The 25,219-nt window shown below is 38.8% G+C and overlaps 1 protein-coding gene across 12 annotated transcripts in view; it reads left to right on the top strand.

Annotated features, from left to right (window-relative positions):
* Positions 1–25,219, top strand: part of LOC140467006 (DNA (cytosine-5)-methyltransferase 3A-like) — a 638,661-nt gene that overhangs the window by 602,385 nt on the left and 11,057 nt on the right. For 10 of the 12 annotated variants that reach the window (XM_072563080.1, XM_072563028.1, XM_072563020.1 and 7 more), the window contains one exon: positions 18,320–18,438. In XM_072563080.1, the coding sequence (XP_072419181.1) occupies positions 18,320–18,438 (119 nt within the window). Of the gene's footprint in view, positions 1–4,505; positions 5,526–18,319; positions 18,439–25,219 lie in introns of those variants that run through there. The other 2 variants (XM_072563117.1, XM_072563110.1) reach the window with 1 other exon arrangement.

Raw genomic sequence — 25,219 nt, 5'->3', positions numbered from 1 at the left:
GAACAGGAATTTCTCCTCCCTGACATGAATAAATTTCCTGTTTTCATTCATTATATTAAATCAGATAAGTTCTGCATATTTTCAAACTGTCTTCTTGTGCTGTTCTCACCACTTCCAATATAGTGAAGGAAAGTGGTTGAGAGATCACAATAAGTATATTCATGTCGGTTGACAAATAACAATGAATTAATGTATACTTGCCCATTTGTGCAAAATCAGATGTTATCAGTTAGAGGAGCAGAGATCTGATAAAGGTAGTGAATGCTGCTGAAATAGATTGAGGTCAAACTTTGTATGAAATTAGAGACTCATTTTTTCATCAATGGATTATAATCACTTTGTTGTGTCCCGTTCTGAAACAGACTTATACTCAGTGTTTTAAAAAGTCTTATATACTTTACAGCTACACGTTATAATCTATTCTGAGTTAAATAAAAATAAAAATCTTATTTATTGATGCTGCTTTAAAGGCACTCAGCTTTGCATCATTACTATTTGATTAAACTCAACCAAATGCTTCCTGCCCTTTGTTCATGAGGCTTGGATCAAATACCATACAGTATGCAAGCTGAGAGGAGAAATAAGAGCTGAGACCACAGCTAATTCATCTAATGTATTTTTATTGCTACACAAAAAGGAAACTTAAGTAGCAGACTATTTAATGGTCTGTAATTTATAAAATAATTCAAACCAGAAATGTAATTATTTCACTTAAAGTCATCTCACTCTATTCCATAAAGATTCTATTGGAGATAAAAAAAAAGACCAGATTCAGCTTTTAAAATAGTATCTTATATAAATTGAGTACAATTTGTCAGTATTCAAATGAGTAGTAACCAGGAAAAGTTTTAAATTTTTGATCATGTTAAGCCACAGTGCATCGTCAAAAGAGAATATAAGATAATTAGGCTCAACAAACTATTTCAAAATGCCTATAAGGAATATTTTGTCAGTAGATATTTTACAGTTCTGTGACCTGTCTCTTCAGTTGGCATCTTTCAACATTGAATATGGAAACATGTTATTCTTTGCTGTAAATCACCATTTCTAGCACCTAGGTATTTCTCATGTGTGGAACACAGTACTTAAACATGCTTTTATAACCTACGGAATCATGTTGAGTTTTCGATTTCTGTTATTCCAAGTCAAAAAAAAACCTTTAAAATTATTGGAAGAAATGCATCTGATCCTTTGAAATTTGTTTGCAGCTCTTCACACTGCCTAGGCTGCTTGTTTATGCCATTCTTTGGTGTCAGTGTGCATCATTTGCTTTTAAAAATAAATCTTCTCAATAATCGCTGAATTTTCGCTAAAATTATAATGAGAAGCTTACATAAAAAACAGTGACACCAATCATAGGAAATGAACATGCGCCAAGGCAAACCTCTTTGTCTGGTGTCACCCAATCATGTTTCCTTTACTATTTTATTGATGAAATATATAGCCTAAGTTACATAAAGATGTTAATGCGTACCATTCACAATACTTACCCTTGAATTTCCTGTCCTTTATCTTTGTATAATGCAACACTGTTGTCAAACCAGGAGCTAATTGGTTTGAGTCATATGTTACTCCAGGGAAAGGTGTGCTACATTCCCAGTGTCAGCATCCTGAGATTAATATCAATATGCACTTCTGCCACATTGTAATTTTCTTGTCACTGTGAGAATGAATGTTTAGGGAAAAAGAACTGCTAGTAGTTCACATTAATATCCAATTAGAAACAATCTGAAATAAGAATCGACAATCCCTGTTTTTCCAACCATGGTTATTAAAAGCAACCTTTTTAATGCAAAGTAATATAATTTTAATCTGCTACCTGTATTAACTTTGGTTTCCAAATACTCCATTATGAGAGGAGAATATTTCATTAACTATGGCCTTTGGCCATTGCTGGAAATCATTAACTGCAGTTTGAATGTGGTATGGTACTTAATCCTCACTTGATCAAACTGGCTGAAGCCACTAGGAGTAATATCCTGTGTTATCTTCTTATCGTTTGTTTTCTGGCCAGAATCAGCTATTCATTTTTAGGTGCAGCTTTGTCACCATTTACTGGAGATGGATATTTGAAGGACGATTAGAGCTGATTCCCTGATTAGACACCTCTCTGAGGGCATCACTCATAACAAAACTGGATCCCTTAATTTTTCCATCTATTTATTTAAACAAAAAAAAAAGCAGAGTTTACAGTTTGCGGTTTTTCAACCAGGATCACAATTCCTCATTAGAAGCACTTATTCTGGAATTCAGCCCTCATGTCTTAACTAACATCACAAAAGCTTGTTGTCACCATTAACCATTCAAAAAATTTTAAAATGTATCTTTAGCTGCTGGTTTATATATAAATTTATTAAAATCACAATCTTCTATAAAATAGTGAGTAAGACCAAGTTTGATGAGCATTTCACTTATTTATCTTATCTGAGTTTAAAGCACCTAAACTTCCATTAGAATGAAGTTCATTCTTTGATACTGGGAAAATTAGAGAACATTGTATGTTAAAACTTGGGCTGAAGTCAACAGAAGTTAAGAATATATGAAAGCAGTGAAGAAAGCAGTGGTTCAGTGATTAGCACTGCTGCCTCACTGAGCCAGGGACCCAGGTTCGATTCCAGCCTCGGACAACTGTATGTGTAGTTTGCACATGCTCCCCATGTCTCTGCATGGGTTTCTTCCAGATGCTCCAGTTTCCTCCCACATTCCAAAGATGTGCAGATTAGATGGATTGGCCATGCTAAATTGCCCATAGTGTCCAAGGATGTGTAGGCTAGGTGGTTAGTCATGGAAAATGTAGGTGGGGGTTTGGTCTGGGTGGGATGCTCTTCGGACAGTTGGTGTGCACTAAATGGGACAAATGGCCTGCTTTCACACTGTAGGAATTCAATGATTCGATGAAAGGCTTTTGTACCAGGGATTATCCACAATATGCCATATCATGGGCACTATATCATTCATTAATCTCATTACAATGCTTCCTTATCCCCCATTGGTATTAAGCAATAGTCCAGCACATCTCATCCATCCCAACATCTTTACTTGTCAATCCTGGATGTAAACATTTTCCTCTCTGACCTGCAAACATCAAAAACCGAGGACCTTTGTGCCTTTTGGACACTTTAATTATGAGTTAATCCAGATCACTTTTCAAAAAGCTTTCCCTCTATATTCAAACTGGGTTTCTGTACCTCTCATAACACCAAATATGACTTAACCAAAGTCACAGCTGATATTCTCTGTGATCAGGACTGTCTCTCTTTTTTGTGTTCCTTGTTGGCATATATAATGTTGACCTGGTTCAAGAATAATAATTGCATTTATTTTTGTTTAAAAAATGTAAAATCAAAATAAAGCACACTGTGGTGTAGAAATTCATCTTTGACAGGAGTGCAAATGGGCGGTATTTTGTTGGCTGCCTGTTATTTGCCCAACCTGGCATTCAGTTCCATTGACTTCAGTAAAACTGAATACCAGGTGAGATTTATAACAGATGGTCAATGAAATACTGCCCACTCTGCACTAACTTTTTCCCCCATTTCTTTGAGGTATGTTAACACTGGAAATGATACGTCTTTCCTTCCTTCCCATGAGAACCAGTGGACTGTGCAGGAGGGTGAATCTGGACAACTCTCCCTCCAGTTGTCTTCCGTCTCTCAGGAGAGTTATCGATCTATCAATATTCATTTCTTCATACATTGGGTGACACATAAAACAGGTGCAGCTGTAGCAAGGACAGATGTCTTACAAAATTGACATTGGGGAACAGTGTGGGAAAATCATTCTGAGGTACCAATGGCCAGACCGGGAATGACAGATAGTCTTTTGTAACCTGGTTCAAGAAGTGATGGTTACTTGTACATTTGAAGTTCTGCATATTAGGAATGGAGCTCTAGATGACCACTGTCTGGAGAGGCAGGAGAACCGGTGTGTTAAGCTTCGCCGCTGTATTCTGTGCAAATTTGTTTGAATTGATACAGAATATTGAGGGCAAATCAGCAAATCTTATGTTCCTGGCTTAAAAGCAGAATTTTGGCCTGAGCTGTCATGGGTAGGCTGGGTGGAAGAATGACAGTCTGGCCCCATCCTTCTAATGTTCTGAAAGGTGGACTCTAGTGTGGTCTAAGCTATTCTCATTCTTTCCCTGGTCTGCATGGCTTTGGACTAGACTAGGTCCAACAACAGGCAACATATTTTGTCTGTAGCCTCCCAAATAGGACAATAATGTTCCATCACTCGGCAGCTATGAGCTTTGTAGAACAAACGGTTTCCTGCTGGTGACAAATAGGGCCGAGCTTTCTTGAGGAACTCAAATCTGCCAGTTTTCCCACCTAAGGAGCTAAGCTGAGTTTACAGTCTTGTAGATTAGAGGTGGGTGGGCTACATTAGACTTTCTTGACCGAGTAATTGACTTGATCTACTCAGCGTTGAAGGTAACACACCGTTTTTCCGCCCACTGTCCAATTCTGTCTATTCCTGCAGTGATTCAGTCGCTGCTTGTCTTTCAGATGGGGAGGTAACCACTCTGTAGAGGGTTGTTTCATCAGCAAAGAGAACATCACTTTTGATGACATCCACCAAGTCACTGATGAAGAAAAGAAATAGAGTGGGGCCAAGCACAATTGCCTGAAGGACCCCTGCGTAGGTGTTGAGTTAAGAAGATGAGCGTCCAATAACCATGGCCTGTGTTTTCATCTTTGAGGAACAGTTGTATCAAGTTAAACAGCTTACCAGATATGCCACATGAGGCCATCTTCTCAGTGAGGAAGGGATACCATACCCTCTTGAAGGTCCAGCAATGTCAGAGGCTACTGCATTAATTTCATACTGGACAACAACAGAATCACTCCGTTTGTGGGATCTTGAGAATGAGAACATCGTGAGACAACGGCTTTATTCTGAAGCTAAATTATCAAAGAGATAGTAGATTACTGTGATTGCTTCTCATTTACCATGGTTTCCATGAGCTTTAATACTTCAACTAATAGACATGCTACCTTGCTTTTCCTGGGATCTGACATTGATCCCTTCTTGCTGATAGCAACTTGGTGCAACTTATTGTTCACCAAGGTGAGGTTGTGAATTCAGCATATAGAGAATCATTGGCTGGAATCCATGTTTAGCAACTCTGTGTGAAGGTATATTTGGGTACCAGTTTCTGTGCCGCTGTGCCATAATTATACTTCTGTACTTTGTCTCTTGATTTTTCATACCGTATTTTATGATTCAGTCAAGAGCATGAGAATTTCATTATATGTAAAATGCAGTGAGTTCACAATTTCAGGAGTACAGTCAAAAGGACATCAACTTTTGAGATAGAAACTTCCACGCAGAGTGGATCTTTCTTGATCACTTCTGGCTTACTTCTGAATAGAAATGTGGACTGGTATGGGAACTGGTCACCTTTCAGCCTGCTCAACCAGGGAGTGCTATGAGAAGCTTAAAGGATAGGCGAAACCCTTTTTCTTAAAGTGTGTTCACATTTTAAAGTTGCATATATTTTCATTCCACAATTAATAATAAAAACTATTTATGAAGTTTGAATGAAATGTGTTTCTGCAAGTTCCTGTCGTTGGCTGTTTTTTTTACTTTTAAACTTTTTAACTTGTAAAAAATGCCTTTTCTAATTCTGAGTTAAATCACTAGAAAATCTTAAAAACTGTACACTTCTAAATCCGTGAGAAATGTTTGCTAAATAAGCACCACTTCCTAAATAGTGACCCAAGCCAGTCTGAGCTTGCACTCCAAGAAAACCAACCCAAGTACATATGAACTTGGATTTGGAAAGTAGATTTGCATTCAATCATAGCACATACCACACCGTATCCAAGTAATCCTCTACAAAGAGACTGCTTGCGCAGATATTTAAACAATATTTACGCGCTTGCTAGTCAGTATATCAAATTGAGATGCAAATACTCGGCTTTTGTCTTTTTCAACCCGATGAAACATTTCTTTAGAAGTCTGTTGAGTAGACTTTTACCCACGTTATGGATGTATTCCTGATTGCCTCTCTCAAAGCCTGGAGTTAGCAGTATTTGAATGTATTGGAATATGCCTGCATTATTAAACCTGCAATTCCAACACTCCAGAGGAAACTCAGAAGATTGAATGGCTGTGGCATTAGTGCGCTACTGCAATAAAATTGATGAGAAAACTTTGCTTCTTTTATTCAGTGAGCTGATTTTCACATTACAGTAGCTTACACAGATATCTCTGGCACCCAGGTTCCTCAGCAGACAAATGGAGGAATTACTTCATATGATATCAATCTTTTGTTTGGATGCAATAATTTCAACAATTGTACCGTGTGCTTTCCTACAAATGGACTAGAAATTTTGACAGTGAGTAAAAAGGCCTGAACATGGAATTGCTGGTCTTGCCCCCCTCTATGTCCTGGGTCCCAGAATTTGGGAGAAAGCAGAAGGAAATTTAGCTTTGAAAGCCATTTGCCCTTGATGTTTAGTCGTTTATTTGTGGGTAAACATAAACCTTAAAACCAATACATGGTTTAAGTTATTCAGATATTGATATTGTGAGTTGCTGTAGTTCTATGAAATAGCATTGGCAATTCATTGGCTGAATTTCCCAAGATTCTCTCCACAGGGAAGGACCATGGAATTCGCCCTTATATTTATAGAATGTCAATGTACTCAGTTCAACTTATGGATTTACACACATTCATTTTTCTAAAGGTTATTTCATGTGATTATATTCCTGAAATTGATACATGTGATGAAATAAATATAGTATCAATGTCCATAATCCTTGTACAAGGACACCCAGGCTAAAGTGATCAAAGGGTACAGGGAAAAAAACAGGAAGAGGATACTGGTTTTGATGATCAGCCATGATCACATTGAATGACAGAACAGGCTTGAATGGTCGACTCCTGATCTTATTTTATATGTTTCTGTGTCCTTTTGAATATCAACATTTCCAAAATCCTAATTTTTAAGAATAATACTCTACTTTTCTCTTTAATCCTTGCAATGTGATCAACCTCTCCACATTATATTCCATGTGCTGCAATCTTGCCCACTCGCATTCTTGTCTACATCTCTTTGCAGACTCTTTATGTCCTCTTCCAAGCTTATGTAATTAAATATTTTCCACTTGGCTTTTTATCAGCAGTAACGTAGATATGTTGTACTTAGTATCCATATCAAAGTCATTAATAATGATTGTAAATAGCACTGATCATTGTTCTACTCAACTTGATGCACCCAAATATGATGCATTTATTCCTTTCTCCCTGTTTTCTGTCCGTTACTCAATCCTCAAACCATGTTAATCTATAACCCCTCCCCATCCTGTGACCCCTAACTTTCATTAAATTACCTTCTTGTGGCATCTTAATTATTATTTACAAATTCAGTCATTCTTTGTCTTTTGCTTTCATACCCTGCTAGTTCCAACCTCAAAAATAAATAGCAAATTTGTTAAACATTGTTCCTCTTTGTAAAACAGTGTTGACTCTGTCCAATAATATAATTTTCTGGACGCCCAGTGACCAAGACTTTATAATAGATTCTAGCATTTACTGATGTCAGGTGTCTGTATGTCCTGTTTGCTCTCTCCTTCCTTTCCTGAATCGCAGGGCTATTTAGCTACTGTCCAGTGTTTGGGGACAGTATGATGTGAGGTCACTGAAAAGAATGATTATAGGGATACTGGATAATGTGTTGCTCGTTTTCAAATTGTGCCTGGATAAATGGATGTAACTTACTGTAATTAAATATTACTTAATTCTGATGTGAAGTGCAAGTAGACCCATATTGATTAACTTAAATAACATGCCATTATGTAAGCTAAAGTATAACTCAGTGTATGAAACCTATTCAGATCATGAACTTCAAACTTGAATACATGTCTATGATCTGCAAAATGTCTGTTTAGTAACTTGCCATAGATCCTGCAAACCACACCATGCTACACTTTTCCACACCCTCAAAAGAATTACTTAGGCAGTAATCTAAGCTGGCTCCCATCGTTTGCCCTGTCATTATATTCAAACCTGAATGCCAAATGTAAAGTGCTTTAGGATATTGAAGTGGACAAGTTATTATGATAATCATTATTCAGTAACTTACCTCATTTTGGGAATTTTACCATGCATAAATTAAATGTATAAATGACAACTCCTGAACAGAAGTGATTAGTTTTAAAATATTTTGTTTTCTGGTGTTTTTCTTTTGATTCATCTATTTCCTGCAAGGTTACTTGGTTTTCTGTAATACTTAGGGCAACATTACATGTGCAAAATGCTTATATCATGCTTGATGCATTAGGACTGATGATTATGTGTGTGTATTTTGAATTTCAAAGGAAAGTAAAATATTTTGTGGACAGTAAGCAGAACCTGGCTGGCGATGGTGTTGCTGAATACAAGCCAATGATGCTAGCTGAGCTGTGCTGCAGTTATTTGTATGATGTTACCAGTTAGTAATAAATCTGACTTTGCTAAACACAATTATACATCAAGGAGTGATGGTTAGATTCTCCCTGCTTGGAGATGGTCATTGCCTGACACTTGTGTGGCACGCACGTTACATGCTACTCATCAGTCCAGGCCTGGATGTTGTCAAGATCTTTCTGTATATGACACTGAGGAGTTGCAAATGGTGCAATAGCACATTGTGCAATCATAAAAGAACATCCTCACTCTGATCTAATGTTCCTAAGGCAGACATGGATAGATTCTTCATTAACAAAAGGATGTCAGAGATTTTCAGGTGTTTGACTCAAATGTGGTTTTCAGACCACAATCAGATCAGTCTCGATCAGAGGGTCATTGATTAACCAACTGAAGATGGTTGAGCTGAGGATACTACCCTGAGGAACTCCTGCAATGATATCCTGGGGCGAAGATGACAGATCCCCCAACAACTACAGCACCTTCCTTTATGCCAGGTATGACAACAACCAGCAGTGTTTTCCCCAGATGACTGCTGACTCCAGTTTTCCTGGGGCGCCTTGATTCCACACACAGTCAAATGCAGCATTGATGTTAAATACACTCATCTCTTGCATTCACTCTTCTGTCCATGTTTGGATCAATGCTGTACTGAACTCAAAGGTCACCTGGCCCTAGCAGAACCCAAACTAAGCATCAGTGAGCAGATTATTCATTTGCAAGTGCCATTTCACAGCACTGTCACTAACCCCTTCCATTACCTTTCTGATCATCAAGAGTAGACTAATAAGACAGTAATTAATTGGATTTGTCCTGCATTTTTCATTCCTGGACAATTTGCAACATTGTTGAGTAGGTGTCAGTGTTGTAACTGTATTGGAACAACTTGGTTAGAGACACAGGGAGTTCTGTAGCTCAAGTCTTCAGTACTTTTTAAGTAAATTGTGAAGAGCAAATAAGTCTAAAAAGGAGGATAGATAAGTTGAGTGGATAAGCAAAAATATTGCAAATAGGAAAATGCGAAATTGTCCATTTTGGCAATACAAATAGAAAAGCAGCATATCATTTAAATTAAGAGAAACTGCAGAGGTCTGAGGTGCAGAAGGATATGCATGAGCTAGTACAATTTATAAAAAGGTATTATGCAGGTACAGCAAGTGATTGGAAAGGCAAATGGTCTGTTGTTTATTGCGAGGGGGAAATGGAAAATAAAAGTAGAGATGATTTGCTGAAGTTATGTAGAATGTTGGTGAGACCAGATCTGGAGTACTGTGTATAGATTTCATTTCCTTACTTAAGAAACAGTGTAAATGTGTTAGAAGCAGTCAGAGAAAGTTTACTCAATCGATAACTACCTGGGATGGGAAGTTTACCTTGTAAGGAATAGTTTGGGTCTGAATGCATTAAAGTTTAGATTAATAAGTGGAACATAGAAGATCTTGATGGGAATTGCCAGCACAGATGCTGGAAGTATCTTTCCCCTTGTGCAAAAGAGTGGAACTAGGGGACTGTTTAAAAATAAAGTGTCCTTCCTTTAAGATGTAAATGAGGAGGAATTTTATCTCTTGTGAGATTGAGTGGTTTTGGAAGCCTCTTCCCCAGAGAGCGATGAGACCAGATCATTGAATGTTCTTCAGGCAGAGATGGATAGATTCTTAATGAACAAGGGAGTCAGAGGTTATCTGGGATAGGCACGAATGTAGTTTTCAGGTCACAGTCAGATCAGTCTTGATCTCATTAAGTGGTGGAGTAGACTAGAGGGGTCAACTGGTCTATTCCTGCCCTTAATTTATTTCTATGTCAACTTCTTCAATCAACAGCTCTGTTGTAGCTTTGTTTTCAAGTATTTATAAACTAAAAATATAATCTACTTATAGCAGTGTAATTAAACTGTGTGTATCTATGTGCATATGAGTACTGTGTATAGCATGTTTTTTCTGTGTTTCACCTGGTTCATGTAAATCTATCTTCAGTATATCTTCCATTCATTGCAAGCAATATCACAGGAGATTACTCTTATTTTTGATTGCTTGGTATATGTAAAAGTCTTAAATCTTGCAAATGTCTGTTATATTCCAGTCATTGGATTCCACAGTGTCACACTTTGTTGCAGTTGCAAAATAATCATAGGAAAAAAACATTAACTTGTTGCCTACAATTTACAAACAACCTTTGACGTAACTTTGATTTCACCTAAGATATGTTATGATTCCGTTTGGCTATTATTTACTAACTTCCCACCAGACCTAACTAAAATGTCTCGGACTGCCTGTGAGCAAGACAAGCGATACTGTATTTTATGCACAGGTCTGAGATTTATCCTTCACGCTTAAGATGTTATACTCTTCAGAATTGCAAAAGCAGCTCAACAATGTACAAGCAGTTGACAACCTAAGGTGAAACAATTATCCTCAGATTAATGTCAAGAGCTTCAGAATCGCTAATTGACCTCGGTAATAGCAGGTTTCAAAATAAGATATTTGTTCTGGACTAGATTTGGTTTTTAGTTGAGGATTTTGATATTTTCAAATCTGTTTGGCATTTTTATCCATTCTGGTCTGAATCTGGTGAACTTGATAATGAATAGTAGACTCTGACATAGAATTAATATAGGTACTGTGGATGTCAAATACAATAGGTTGAGAGAGGAAATGAAGAAGAAAGTATAACTAAAAATAAATATAAAAGTAAATGTCAATTAACATAAAAGATTTCTGAAAAATCTTCAACCAATATATGAATATTAAGTGGGAGCTCTGAGGTGGAATGGGTCCTATTAGGGACACAGAAGGTGACACTGCTTAGAGATACAGAGCAAGGGCAGAATTGATCATACCCAGCACAAAGGATCACTCCCTCTACCACTAATGCACAGCAGCAGCTAGAGATCAGTAATCTCTTCCAAAGGCATCATGCCAGGCTGTGAACAGCATAGTGCCCTGGGCACAGTAGTCTTCAGCTTCTTCATCAATGACCTTCCCTCTGTCATCAGGTCATTAGTGGGGATGGTTCACAATGATTGCACAAAAATGTTCAGCATCATTCACAGCACTTCAGATACTGAAGCAGCCCTTACCCAAGTGAAGCAAGACATGGACAACATCCAGGCAAGTAACATTCATGCCACACAAAAGCTAGACAATAACTAACACCATCAAGAGAGAAACTAACGAGTGTTCCTTGATGTACAATGGCATTACATTTGTTAAATTCCCCACTACCGATCCTGCAGGTTACCATAGACCAGAAACTGGACTAGCTGTACACACGCAATAGCTACAGAGCAGGTCAGAAACTGGGAACTCTGCAGTCAGTAACTCACCCCCAAGCATGTCTACCATCTACAAAGTACATATCAGGAATGTGATGGAACACCTTCCACTTGCCCAGATGGATGCAGCTCCAAAAACTCAAGAAGCTTGACGGCAGGCAAGACAAAGCAGCCTGCTCAGTTGACACCCTCTTTTCTTGATTCAACATCCAATCCCTCCACCACTGATGCACAGTAGCAACAGTGTGTACCATCTGCAAGATGTACAGCATCATCTCACCAAAAGCTCCTTTGGCACCTTCCAAACCTGCAAAGAACCAACACAACAAATACTTGGACCCCTCTCATCTTGGGAGGGTTCAGAAATGATTTATCACAATATTCCCAGGACAGGAGATTTTAGGTGCTAAGATAGAGAAACTAGGGCTGCTCTCCTTAGAGTGGTAGAGATTTGAGGAGAGATTTTATAGAGGTACACAAGATGACTGCAAGTTTGAACTTTGAGGGTTTGAATGATGAATTATGATGATGAAAAGCAGTCCCTGACGTAGTAATAATAAAAATCCTGTCGATGACATTGCAGTATTTCTAATTGGTCCATTTTTGATAAGGAACTTGTGTGAAAAATTCAGATCTATCCATACTTATGATTTAGTGTGAGACCCATGTATTTTGGGTAGATTGTTAAAGCTTTGCACAATCTCTCTTTCTGAAAACAGAAAGGTGGCATCAAGAACTACTTGAGGCATTCTTAGCTATTAGCTTGGCTTCTGCTTTCAGGGTGTCAGATTAGTTAGGTCTGGTGGGATCTGGTAGATAATAACCAATTGTTATTATAGTATTTTAAGTGAAATCAAATTATTGTCAGAAAATTGCTTGTAAGTTGAAGCTTTCAAATTAACGCTTATAATTTTTTTGTTTCCAGGATTATTTTGCAACTGCAATTGCAGTGACAAATACAAGAAAAATGGCGGAGATGGAACAATAAGTAGCTACTGAAAAATTTCAGGCTATTTAGGCCACACTTTTTGTTGGCATGTAATTGCTGTACTGGCACTAGCTCTGATCAACACTGAGGAAATTGCTTCAGCTCTAGCTATAATTTTTTTCACTTTGATAATCTGAATGAAAAGCAGATATTGATGCATATCAGTTATTTCATGATAAATAGTGTACAATACCAGGGCAGAATCATGTTGTGGTGATGAGGGTCATTATGATGAAACCACAAATGAGAAGGGCTTCTGCTCTGAAGCAGATCAGGTGGCTGTGCCGAATCACCTTGCAGTTAAGATGGTCAGAGGTGCAAGTCTGTATTTAAGCAGCACCCAGACAGATATCTTCCACATGAAAGCCAGCAGTATCATTCTGCCTGTCCGAAGGAAGGATTTGGAACTTTATCCAATCCTCCTTGCCAGACTTTTATACCTGGAGCTGTAGCTATCACCCTATCCTCTCTGTCTATCTGTCTGTCTGTCTCTCTCTCTCTCTCTCTCTCTCTCTCTCTCTCTCACTCAGTCACCTTTGACCTTCCCTCCATCAGTGCTTACCCTCCCTTCAAAACCCCAATCCTGACTTTTATGACCTTCAAGCCACCTCACCAATACCCTCGATCAATTGTTAACCTTGAACTGCTCCCTAATACTCCAGACCTGCCAACTGTCAATCTTGTTGTTCTATCACCCTTAACCTGTTCTCAATTATGCTTGATCTCCCCTGTCATGCTTGAACTGCCTTCAACAGAAATTAACTTTCTCTGTGTCATCCAACTCTTCTTTCCCTATCATCCTTCTTTGAATGACTCTGATCCAGTCCTTTGTCCTTCACATGGCTATGCCATGAATACCCTCCCTGCCACAAACAGCCATACCCCAACCTCCCGAATAGCTTCCACATCCTTTCCATGGATAGCCATGTGCCAAGTTCCGAAACAACCATCTCATGGGCTTAAGTCTTGCCTCCTTGGTCCAACAAAATTCCCTACACAAGAAAAGCAGCTGCTACTAATTCCAAAGCTGACAGGAAGCCTACCTCACCTGCTGCATGCCATCTTTAACTGGTCATGAATCTGAAGGTGCATGTTTCCCATTTACTGCCAACTTAGTCACAATGGTAGCATTTCATCTGATAACCAGGTGTTTTAACAAGTGTGTGTAACATGCTAATCCATTTAAAAATAGGCTCTCACAGTTTGCTGTCAGAAGTTACAAACCACCTTTCACCCACTGCCAACTTACTTTCCAATTTTGATCCCACCATTGTAAAGTGAAATTTTGCCTTCTGCACAAGTAAGTGCCTCCCCCTTCACATTTCCAACTCCCAGGAGCTTCCCTATGATCTGTGCAAAGTCTGGCTGCTGCTGTGAGATCTCAGCAACTCATTTTGGGTAAGCCAAATGATTAAACCCCTTTCTTTCCAAAGCTTTTTCTCAATATCATTTTAAATGAACCCTTTCAAATGCCAGCAACTTCAACCCTCCCACATTTTCAAACTGCAAGTTTACATACATATATCAAGCTTCTCAGCACAAACTTTGACCTGAATAGCTAATGTAATTTTATTTTCCTCATCTTGAATCAATGATTTCTGGTTCAGGAATTTTGTGTACATCAGAAAACCTTTAGCTATTTCAGACATGTATAATCCAACCGAAGTCTTAAAAATTTTTGTCAGCACTTGACAAGAAAGAAAAGCTTTTAGTTACATAATGACTCTTTACAGTTGAAGTCCTCTGTGTGTAGCTATGCAATCTTGTATTCTCTGTTGAGCCTTTTCTAATAACATGATATTCCATTTGAAAGCAAAAATTAAAACTGGACTGTCAAAGGATTTTCTCATACCAAGCTGACTTACAGTTTTGAAATGAGCTCCTTCTATTTGTATTTTAAATGTTTTGTTATTTTGCCCAATACTTGTGTGTTTTCCTCACAATGGCAACAGTGTTTGAACTAAAATTTGTTTTTTAATTTGTTAACCTGGAAATTCTGGTGGGCGCATCAACCTTTTCATTTTTAATTAAGGCTTCAAATGCCAATGTTTTCACCAGTAGTGTACCTCCTGTTTGGATCGAATGGGCAGCATTCAAGAGACAAACTGTGGAATATACTTTTTTTTTTATCTTGTCCATTGATAAAATAAAGGGCCCATGTATATAATAGGTCATATCAATACTTTCAAAATGCCGCAAAGCTTTTGCAAAAAAAATTACTTTGAAGCCTGGTGATTCTTGTTATGTGCTATAAATGTTGTAGCCATTTTACGTACAGCATGATCTAAAAACAGTATGATGAATAGACAGTTAATCTGTCCTGTCAGTTAAGGGAGGATTATTTGCCAGGATATTCAGAAAACTGTCCCAGTTCTGAGAGTAGTAACAACCATGGGAACTACAAGTTTAAGCACATGAGACCTTTGTTCTAAAGCCTTAGCTGAAAGGTATCAATGATCACAAAATAGCAAACCTGCAGTATTGCATTGGGAATCAGGGTGTGTGCAAATTGTGAAGACAACTTGAACCCATAACTTCAATACAGCCATAAGAACATTACCAACTGAACCTAGCCTGCAGAAGATTTTGGAACCAATATTTATATCAACCCTATCAAGATAATTCATTCAGAAAACTTTTTTGTCCCCATTTTTTGCAAATGTTGTGCTTCATTGAAACAGCATCAAAGGTTAAGAGATTAAAATTCAAATTTTATTTAGTAAGTGATGAAAACTTGCCCTTGACTTCAAATCTAAATGTATTTGTTATTAATAGTGAGACTGGGAATTTAAAATATTTAAAGTAACTATAGTATTTAATTGAGTGGGTTACTTGACCATTACTCTGAGTGTCACCTGCATGCAGTGACAAATGGAAGTGCAGTCCTCCTGAAGTATAATGGACCATTTTAATCCTGCCAGCCCAGAAGAGCCACTGAAACAGTATTTAAAAGGGAATTTATTTGCAGGTAATTTGATCAAAGGATCTGTGTAACATGATGATTTTTGGATCACCAGGAGATTTTCCACTTTTCATTGTCATTATCTCTGACATTGCTTACCTTACTTGCCCTCAATATGTTTTATCTGCTTATCATGAGTGCTATTCTTCCCAGAGTTATTGTTAAAGGTAGAGGTACTCTGCAAAATCTAGTCCACCCAAAGATTATGGGCTTGGGAGTGTGATCGATCCAGAAACTTAGTGAGGAGCCACCTTGGGACATTACAGGGAAGTTTCTCATGGGCAGATAGAGATTGGGATTGACTGCGTGTGCCAGTTGGACTGATTACAGCCCCAGTTAGATATCATTCTGATTGTGTTCTGAAATGTTGCAGCCTGTGGAGCAGCTCTCGCACTGTATGTGGAAGCTGCTGTTTCTAGGGAGCCAGCTTCCTTGTAGCAAGCTAGGGGATCACTGAGCCAGATACTTCACATCACTGTGATCGGTGTATGGACAAGAAAAGCAACACCCATGGCCCTTCACCTTGCTCCTTACAGCTTTGCCCAGAGCCATTTTAACTTCACGTACAGACAGAAGTGATCTCTAATTTATCTGAGCAGTGACTACCTCCCCATTGGAACTGTTGGTCCTCTAATTGGACCACCAGAGTTGTAAAGGTAGTGAATAAGGAGGCCACCTCTGGAATGATTGGGCAGTGGTTGCACCTGCAAGTGCTGGAGCCTGACCTCCATTTGTTCCTGGCACTGGACTTCCAGCAGCTATGGGAAAGTCCTGCCCTCAGTATCAGCAACAGCTCAGCATATTAAAAGGCAACAGGTAAGGATGGCAGAAAAAGTGAGGGGTGAGGTTGGTGAGAGTGGAAACTCAAAAGGGGACATTTCCAATACACAAGGTGTACAGTCCAAATCTCATTTTCTTTGGCTCCATTTGAAGATCAGTGCCTGTTCCTCCTCTTCAAGCAGACTCTTGCAGATTTAAGGAACCTCCTGCAACCGGACTTGTGACTGCAGACTAGGAACCATGCTTCACCAGCTACTGTCAAAGACACTACGTCCTTAACCTGTTTGCTGTTGCCTTCTTCCAGCCTGCTATAAAAAACCTTCTCCACACTTGCCACTCAACAGCTGCATTCAATTACTCATCAATGTCCCATTCGCCAGAGCTAAGCAGTGCAACCTCACCCCCACCTCCAACCAGAATGACCGCAGCAGTCATTGTGAGAAAGTGTGGGATTTATAGGAGGGCTGATTTTCCTCATGGCCAGGGCATCATTGACTGTACAATGTTGCCATAAGGGAACCTGGACACTAGGCAGCAGCATTTCTGAATAAGAAGGCTTCTCAGCTCACTAACGTCCAGTGCATCTCATATCAGAGAAATAAGAACTTACAAGTTAATGTACAGTAACCAGTTACTGTCACAATACATAAATACGTGACATTTACTAATCTTGCACAACTTTCAGTTGTTCCACCGACACAACTGTATAGTTGCTGGTAAGAAAAAGGAATACTATTCTAATCATGATTCATGACAACCACCCATGACTCATAACCCATAACCCCACTAACGCCTGGTTAGAAAGGGACCCAACTTTCCCACAGTACTTCTGCTAGTGTGTTAGAGAAGATAAAAGGACATTAACTGCTGGAACATCTTGCATAGATTAATGAAATTTGGACAGAAATTGCATATTAAAATTAAGAATCATACTATGATGCTGGCACTAAATTCTTGGGAAGATTTGTACACATGCTGCTAAATATTTGTAGTTCCATACCAGATGTCAATTTGTTTTGATTATAATCACTTGGTTTGCTCAATTGTTTAGTAAGCAGTCAAAATATTATGCTGTGGAATGGAGTTAATAGGTGTCTGCTATCACAAAATTATGAATTCTTGATTGTTTTCATAATTCATTGTGTTTGATAAACATCCTAACAGTATGCTTTCTTTAAATATATACTAACATAAAGGAATTGTAAAAATATTAAAATGTTCGCAACCAGTATTTCTAAAGCTACTTGTTTGCCTCTCCCATGTTTATGACTCTAAACACAAAGGTTGTAGGACAGAGCTGAGCATTACTTTTGTCACATTTGAATCTCTAACTCATAACTATTTATTTGACCGTGTGCCATATTTCTGTTGTTCAGATTTCAGCAATGTATTTAGGTCCTCAGAATCCCATATTTACATTTTCACAAGTTTTGCCCTCTGTTCTATGAAAAGGATCCAATCCCTACCCATAATGTGAAGGAACAACATTAATCATTTGTCTTCATTCTGATTTGATGGTTCTAATTATTATTGTAAGGTATTGTATTGTTTCCAAAATTATAATTAGACAAACATATTGATCCTTTTCCTATCAATGAACATCGATTGTCAATGACATAAAATACCAGGTTAGAAAATATCAAACCTAGACTATCTGTTTATTTAATGATGTGCTCAGTTCCAGAAAACTGCACCTGTTTAACATGTTTTCTGTTTGTGTGGACCATTAAAGTGATTTGAAACTTAGAGATCATGTTTCGATATGAAACATAAAAATAATTGTGCATATTATAATTCCTCATTATTATTTTGTAAAATGAAAACTTATATTCATTTCACTAAGTTTAGGATTTGTATTGTTGTTTCAATTTTCTTTTGGTTTTAAGCATAACTTTTTTCTTTTAGTTCAACAAAGTGCGAACCATCACCACTAGATCTAATTCTGTCAAGCAGGGCAAAGACCAGCATTTCCCAGTCCTAATGAATGAGAAGGAAGACATTCTCTGGTGCACTGAAATGGAAAGGTATGTTTGTTTCACTCATACCCAATCCCAGTTTTTTACTTCCACATACTGGTAGAAAGCAGCCTCTCACTGACATAATTACACACAGATGTGGCATAGTTTAATTCCAGCTAATTTCAAAACCTAAACCTTAGCAAGTCCATGTAACAATTCATCAATTTTAGACTGCATCACCATGTTAGTTATTTACCTTGTGAATAGTAGTCTACATACACATTTGGCAAAAACCATTAGAATATTTTAGGAGTCCAGCCTCCTGAGCAAACTGTACCATTTTGTTGATCAACTTGGATTTCACCACAAAATGATTCAGTACAGTAGTGAAGCAATAGTTAAGGTTCTATGGCTACATCTCCAATCCAAACTAAATTCAGATTGCTCTAACCAAGCAACAGAGGCTACATGACAATAGAACATTGGCAGTAGACCCTATGGTTTATTCCCTGTGTTTCAACCCTAAAGCTACCAACTCCTGGGCTGCAAAAACGGAGTGGGAATAATAGTCTGTTGAGCAACAACTAAGAACCAATTCTACCAATGACATACTACCTAGGGGTGTAACCCTAAAACTAAGATCTTCCTTTCCACCTTGGGATGCTGCTATCCCTTTAAAGTTGGCCTCCTGTCTGTTAGGACCTGCGGGAAATTTTGTTATGATCATGATGGGGTTGAAATGGTAAACTAATGTCCCACAATATTCCCTTTGGCAAACAAGCAGATCTTTTTGATGCCAATTTCCTATCTTATATATTCTATAACATTCTGATTTCCCTTTCAGACACCTCTGCTGACTGAAATTGTGGTCTACTGAGGTGATATATGTCACATTCTCAAATTCTTGAATAAAAATTAAACCGATTTTACTTCTAGTATATAGTTTAGTCAGCTAAACGTTTCTTCCAAGTCCATTGCACTCAATTTTTTTCCTTTGGTCTTTGTAATTACAAGGGGTCACCAATTTATGAACACCCATATTTATAAATGTGATCCCATCAGGGGTGTAATTTTAAAGACCCGACTAAGAACAGCTCCTTTACTTTGACCTGCTTTGTACTCTGACTTGCAAACGTACCAACCTGAGTACGGACTCCAGAATGGAAACCATTCACAACCTGGGGACAGCTTGTAGTCTTGAAAACACAAAATCTAAATGTTATAGTCTGTTCTTCCCGTCAAACCTCCAATTGAATTTAGCCATGAAGTGGGCACTATTTTAAATATGTTTCCTTATTGATTCAATACAATAACTGAATGCATAAGTGTCTGTTAGCATTGACTTTAAAATATGGTACTTTAAAAAATAAGACTATGGATGTGTGCAGTAAAATCTAGTCCATTTTCTACTATATTCAGTAATTTATCTCTTATCAGTACAACTTGAAATCTCTTTCTTATAGGGGTCCTTTTTTTAATGTCATCTTGATAAATTCAATATTGTGTGTCCTTTTCCTTACTTCAGTCTGCATAGCTTCCAATTAACACACATTTAGATTCCTCATTCCTACTACCACGAGAGTGCCTGCTCTCATATACATTCTCAATCATTTCTACATAGCATATATCTTGGCACATGTAATTTACTAAAAAAAGGATGTGCACATAAATATCACCTTTCACAACTATAGGGTGTCACAAAGTGAGCTAAAGCTATTGTTGATATTGGGGGAATTCAGCAATGATAATGCCATTGAACATCAAGAGAAATAGTTAGATTCTTTCTTGTCTGAGGGTCATTAACATTGAGTGACACGTATGTTACTTGCTATTTATCAACCTAAGCCTGGATATTGTCCAGATCTTGTGTATTTGAACTGAACTGTTTCAGTATTTGAGGAGTGATGAATAATGCTGAACATTGTGCAATCATTAGCGAACATCCCCACCTCTGACCTTATGATGGAGGGAAGGTTATTGATGAAGCAGCTGAAGATGGGAGATCTACCGCTTACTGAAGAATCTTTTCGGGCCTAGGGTCTGCTTTGCTTCAACTTTCTGGATGTACAGTTAAGTTAGCTGTCACTCACTGAAATAAACAGATAAAGATATACATTATCTTAGTATCGAACTAAGATGGAGGAAAACAGAGCATGAAAGGTTCAAAAAAGGAATGGGGTACCTGGCTCTGCCATTCAACATGATCAGTACTGACTTTCAGCTTCAATTCCACCTTCCTATCCACTTCCTGTCTCCCTTCAGTATATCAAGGAAATGGGAGCAAGGTGAGTTGGTGTTTCAGAAAACACCTCTCTCATTGTAATCATACCATAATTCTTCAAGAGACCAAAATATCTCTGTATCAACCTTAAGTAGGTTCAGTTAGAGCATGCACATTCCTTTAAGGATACGAATTCAGAAGGTTCATAATCCTTGAAGTGAAGGAATTTCTCTTCATCTCCAGCTTGAATGATAGCCTATGTTCCTGGGATTGTTGCCTCATTTTCTAAATTCCTGTTCCAGGGAAAACAATCTTTCAGTGTCTGTCCTGTCAAGTTGCTTCAGCATTTTCTATGTTCCAATTAGATTGCGCCTCATTCTTCAAAACTCCGTAAAATACGCATTCAAATTTCCCCTGCTTCTTATCATAGGAACTACGACTCTCTCATCTCAGGAACCAATTTGATGAACTTTTATTGTATCATCTCCAGTGCAAGAATATCCTTCTTCAAATATGGTGACCAAAACTGGACACACCGATCCTTTTGTGGTCTCTATAAAGCTCTGTACAGTCGTTGAAGAGATTCTTTATTCTTTAACTCCAGTCCCCTTGCAATAAAGACTCACATGCTATTTATCTTTCTAATTTCTCACTTTACTTGCATGCTACATTACGTTTTTTGACAAGTACACCCAAGTTCTTCTGAACACCAATAGTTATGTTTAACAACTTTAGAAAATATTCTACCTTTCTGTTCTTAAAACCAAGGTGAATAACATCACACTTTCCAACATGTTACTCCATCTGCTGTCTTGTTGTCCATGTACCTAATCTGTCTTTACCTCTTTAAAGCCTTCAGTGTTCTCGTAGCTTGTGTTCCTGGTTAACTTTGATGGTCAGTAAATACAAATACTTTGTTCTGTCTCCTTGTCTAGATCATGAGCAGAGTATGTAAATAGCTGAGCTTCCAGCACTGATCTTTATGGGGTGACGGTCAGAGGTGAGGTATTGTGGAAGTGGGTTAGAAAAGGACTTATATTTTCAGTCTGTTTTATGAAAATCCATTTTCTCATATCCTTCAGAAAAGGAGTTGACAATGACTGAAACTTAATTTCTGAGCACACACAAGTATCCTCTGCATATTAAAGTCTGATGAATGAGATCAGAATAGTTTTGGTTTTGGATTGTAGATTGAACAACATCCCAACTGTAAGGACACTAGCTCTAGGGCTGTGCTATAACAGACGCATGGCTGCAAGATGACATGGATTGGAAACTGAATATTGGAAGTACAGGACAGTAAGGACAGGAGACTCGGAAAAACGGGAGGAGTGCCTTTGTTAATTGTGATGGTACTGTCACAATGGAGAGAGATGATCTGAATTAATGAACCCAGGACTTAGAAGCAGGGTCTGGGTGGACATCGGAATCCAGAATGATGGGAATTCACTTGTCAAAGTGGTGCAAAGGCTCTTTAAAAGTAACCACACACTAAATGGAGAATGAAGGAAGAAATAATGGATGTTTGTCACAAAAGCATGGCAATAATCCTAGGAAATTTTAATGTACGTGTAGATTGAAAGAAATTCAGATGTGCAAAGGTAGTCTAAATGAGGAGTTCATAGTATGTTTGAGATGATAATTTCTTGAAACAGTACAATCTGGAGCCAACCAGCGAACAGGCTATAGTAGATGTGGTATTATGCAGTGAGATGGAATTAATTAATAATCTTGTAGTGAAGGCACTCCTAGGTAACAATGGTAGATTTAAATGACAGGTCAATAGCAATACAGTAGCAGGCATTAAAGTGTATATTTCAGAATACAGAGGACAGGCACATTCTAATAAGAAAGAAAAATTCCAAGTAAGGACCCACCATCATGGTTAACTGAAAAAGTTAACAATAATGTCAAATTTTTTAAAAACCATATAATCATACAAAGACGGGTGGCTGGTCAGAGGATTGGACAAAATATGGAAAACACACAAAATAGCTTACAGGTAATGAGGAAGGGCAAATCAGAATACATAAGAAAGCTAACTAGAAATATAAAAATATTGGTAATATTCTCCAGATGTTGAAAAAAATGAAAGAAATAACAAAGGGAGCATTGGTCCTATAGAAAGTGAGTGTGGAGAATCAGGAATGGTTAAACAAGGAGATGGCAGGTAAGATAATTGCTTAGAGACTGGTATCCTGTCAGCAACTCACCCTTTATTGACTTGTGCACAGTACACTGGGCTGTGGCCAGCCAGCTCAGAGTCAGTCCCCTGAACTGAGGAGATTCTAAATCCACTGTTTATATTTTTTTAATCCCCTGTTTATATTGGTTAACAAGGGCTTTCTGATTGGCCCAGGTTAACAACCCGAGTCAATAACCTCTTTGTCAACAGGATCCCTCTCATTGAGGGATTTTATACTGTAAAGGATATGAGTAATATCACAGAAAAGGCTGTGAATCAGGATATAGAGGAAAGGAATGATTCAAGAAATGTATAATCACAAGGGAAGCAGATTAGATTCCCTACAGTGTAGAAACAGGCCCTTCAGCCCAACAAGTCCACACCGATCCTCTGAAGAGCAACCCACCCAGACCCATTTCCCTCTGACTAATGCACCGAACACTACGGGACAATTTAGCATGGCCAATTCACCTGACCTGCACATCTTTGGACTGTGGGAGGAAACCGGAGCAAACCCATGCAGACACGAGGAGAATGTGCAAACTCCACATAGACAGTCACCTGAGGCTGGAATCGAACCTGGGACTCTGGTGCTGTGAGGCAGCAGTGCTAACCACTGAGCCACCGTGCCACCCGTACCAAGTAAATAGTAAACAAGAAAACCAAAGAACTGCAGATGCTGGAAATCAGAAACAAAAACATAAATTTGCTGGAAAACACAGCAGGTCACGCGCCTCTAAAGAGAGAAGGCAAAGTTAACGTTTTGGGTCCAGTGGCCATTTTCAGAACTGTTCAGAAGGTTACATAGAACATAGAACATAGAAGAATACAGCGCAGTACAGGCCCTTCAGCCCTCGATGTTGCGCCGATCAAAGCCCACCTAACCTACACTAACCCACTATCCTCCATATACCTATCCAATGCCCGCTTAAATACCCATAAAGAGGGAGAGTCCACTACTGCTACTGGCAAGGCATTCCATGAACTTACGACTCGCTGAGTGAAGAACCTACCCCTAACATCAGTCCTATATCTACCCCCCCTTAATTTAAAGCTATGCCCCCTTGTAATAGCTGACTCCATACGTGGAAAAAGGTTCTCACTGTCAACCCGATCTAACCCCCTAATCATCTTGTACACCTCTATCAAATCACCCCTAAACCTTCTTTTCTCCAATGAAAACAACCCCAAGTGCCTCAGCCTTTCCTCATAGGATTTTCCTACCACACCAGGCAACATCCTGGTAAACTTCCTCTGCACCCGTTCCAGTGCCTCCACATCCTTCCTATAGTATGGCGACCAAAACTGCACACAATATTCCAGATGCGGCCGCACCAGAGTCTTATACAACTGCAGCATGACCTCAGGACTCCGGAACTCAATTCCTCTACCAATAAAAGCCAGTACGCCATATGCCTTCTTCACTGCACTATTTACCTGGGTGGCAACTTTCAGAGATCTGTGTACATGGACACCAAGATCCCTCTGCTCTTCCACACTACCAAGTAGTCTACCATTAGCCCAGTAATCCATCTTTTTATTACTCTTACCAAAGTGAATCACTTCACACTTAGCTACATTGAACTCCATTTGCCACCTTTCTGCCCAGCTCTGCAGCTTCTCTATATCCCGCTGTAACCTGCCATATCCTTCCTCACTGTCTACAACTCCTCCGACTTTCGTATCATCCGCAAACTTGCTCACCCAACCTTCTAACCCTTCCTCCAGGTCATTTATAAAAATGACAAACAGCAATGGTCCCAAAACAGATCCTTGCGGAACACCGCTAGTGACGGCACTCCAAGATGAACCTTTGCCATCAACTACTACCCTCTGTCTTCTTCCAGAGAGCCAATTCCTAATCCAAACCTCCAACTCACCTTCAATGCCATATCTCTGTATTTTCTGCAGTAGCCTACCATGGGGGACCTTATCAAACGCCTTACTAAAATCCATATATATCACATCTACCGCTTTCCCCTCATCTACCTCCTTAGTCACCTTCTCAAAGAATTCAATAAGGTTTGTGAGGCACGACCTGCCCTTCACAAAACCATGCTGACTATCCTTGATCACATCACTCTTATCCAGATGTGCATAAATCCTATCCCTTACAATTCTCTCTAAGACTTTGCCCACAACAGAAGTGAGACTCACTGGCCTATAGTTACTAGGATTATCCCTACTCCCCTTCTTGAACAAGGGAACCACGTTTGCTAGCCTCCAGTCCTCTGGCACTACTCCTGTCGACAAAGAGGACACAAAAATCAAGGCCAATGGCTCTGCAATCTCCTCCCTTGCTTCCCAGAGAATCCTAGGATAAATACCATCAGGCCCAGGGGACTTATCTATTTTCACCCTTGCCAGAATTTCCAACACCTCTTCTCTACATATCTCAAAGCCATCCATTCTACTTATTCGTGCCTCAGTATTTATATCGA

Source organism: Chiloscyllium punctatum, chromosome 3, assembly GCF_047496795.1.
Source record: "Chiloscyllium punctatum isolate Juve2018m chromosome 3, sChiPun1.3, whole genome shotgun sequence".
Classification (NCBI taxonomy): Eukaryota; Metazoa; Chordata; class Chondrichthyes; order Orectolobiformes; family Hemiscylliidae; genus Chiloscyllium; species Chiloscyllium punctatum.
Note: the sequence above shows the minus strand (reverse complement) of the source record. Positions and strands in the feature narration are given on the sequence as shown.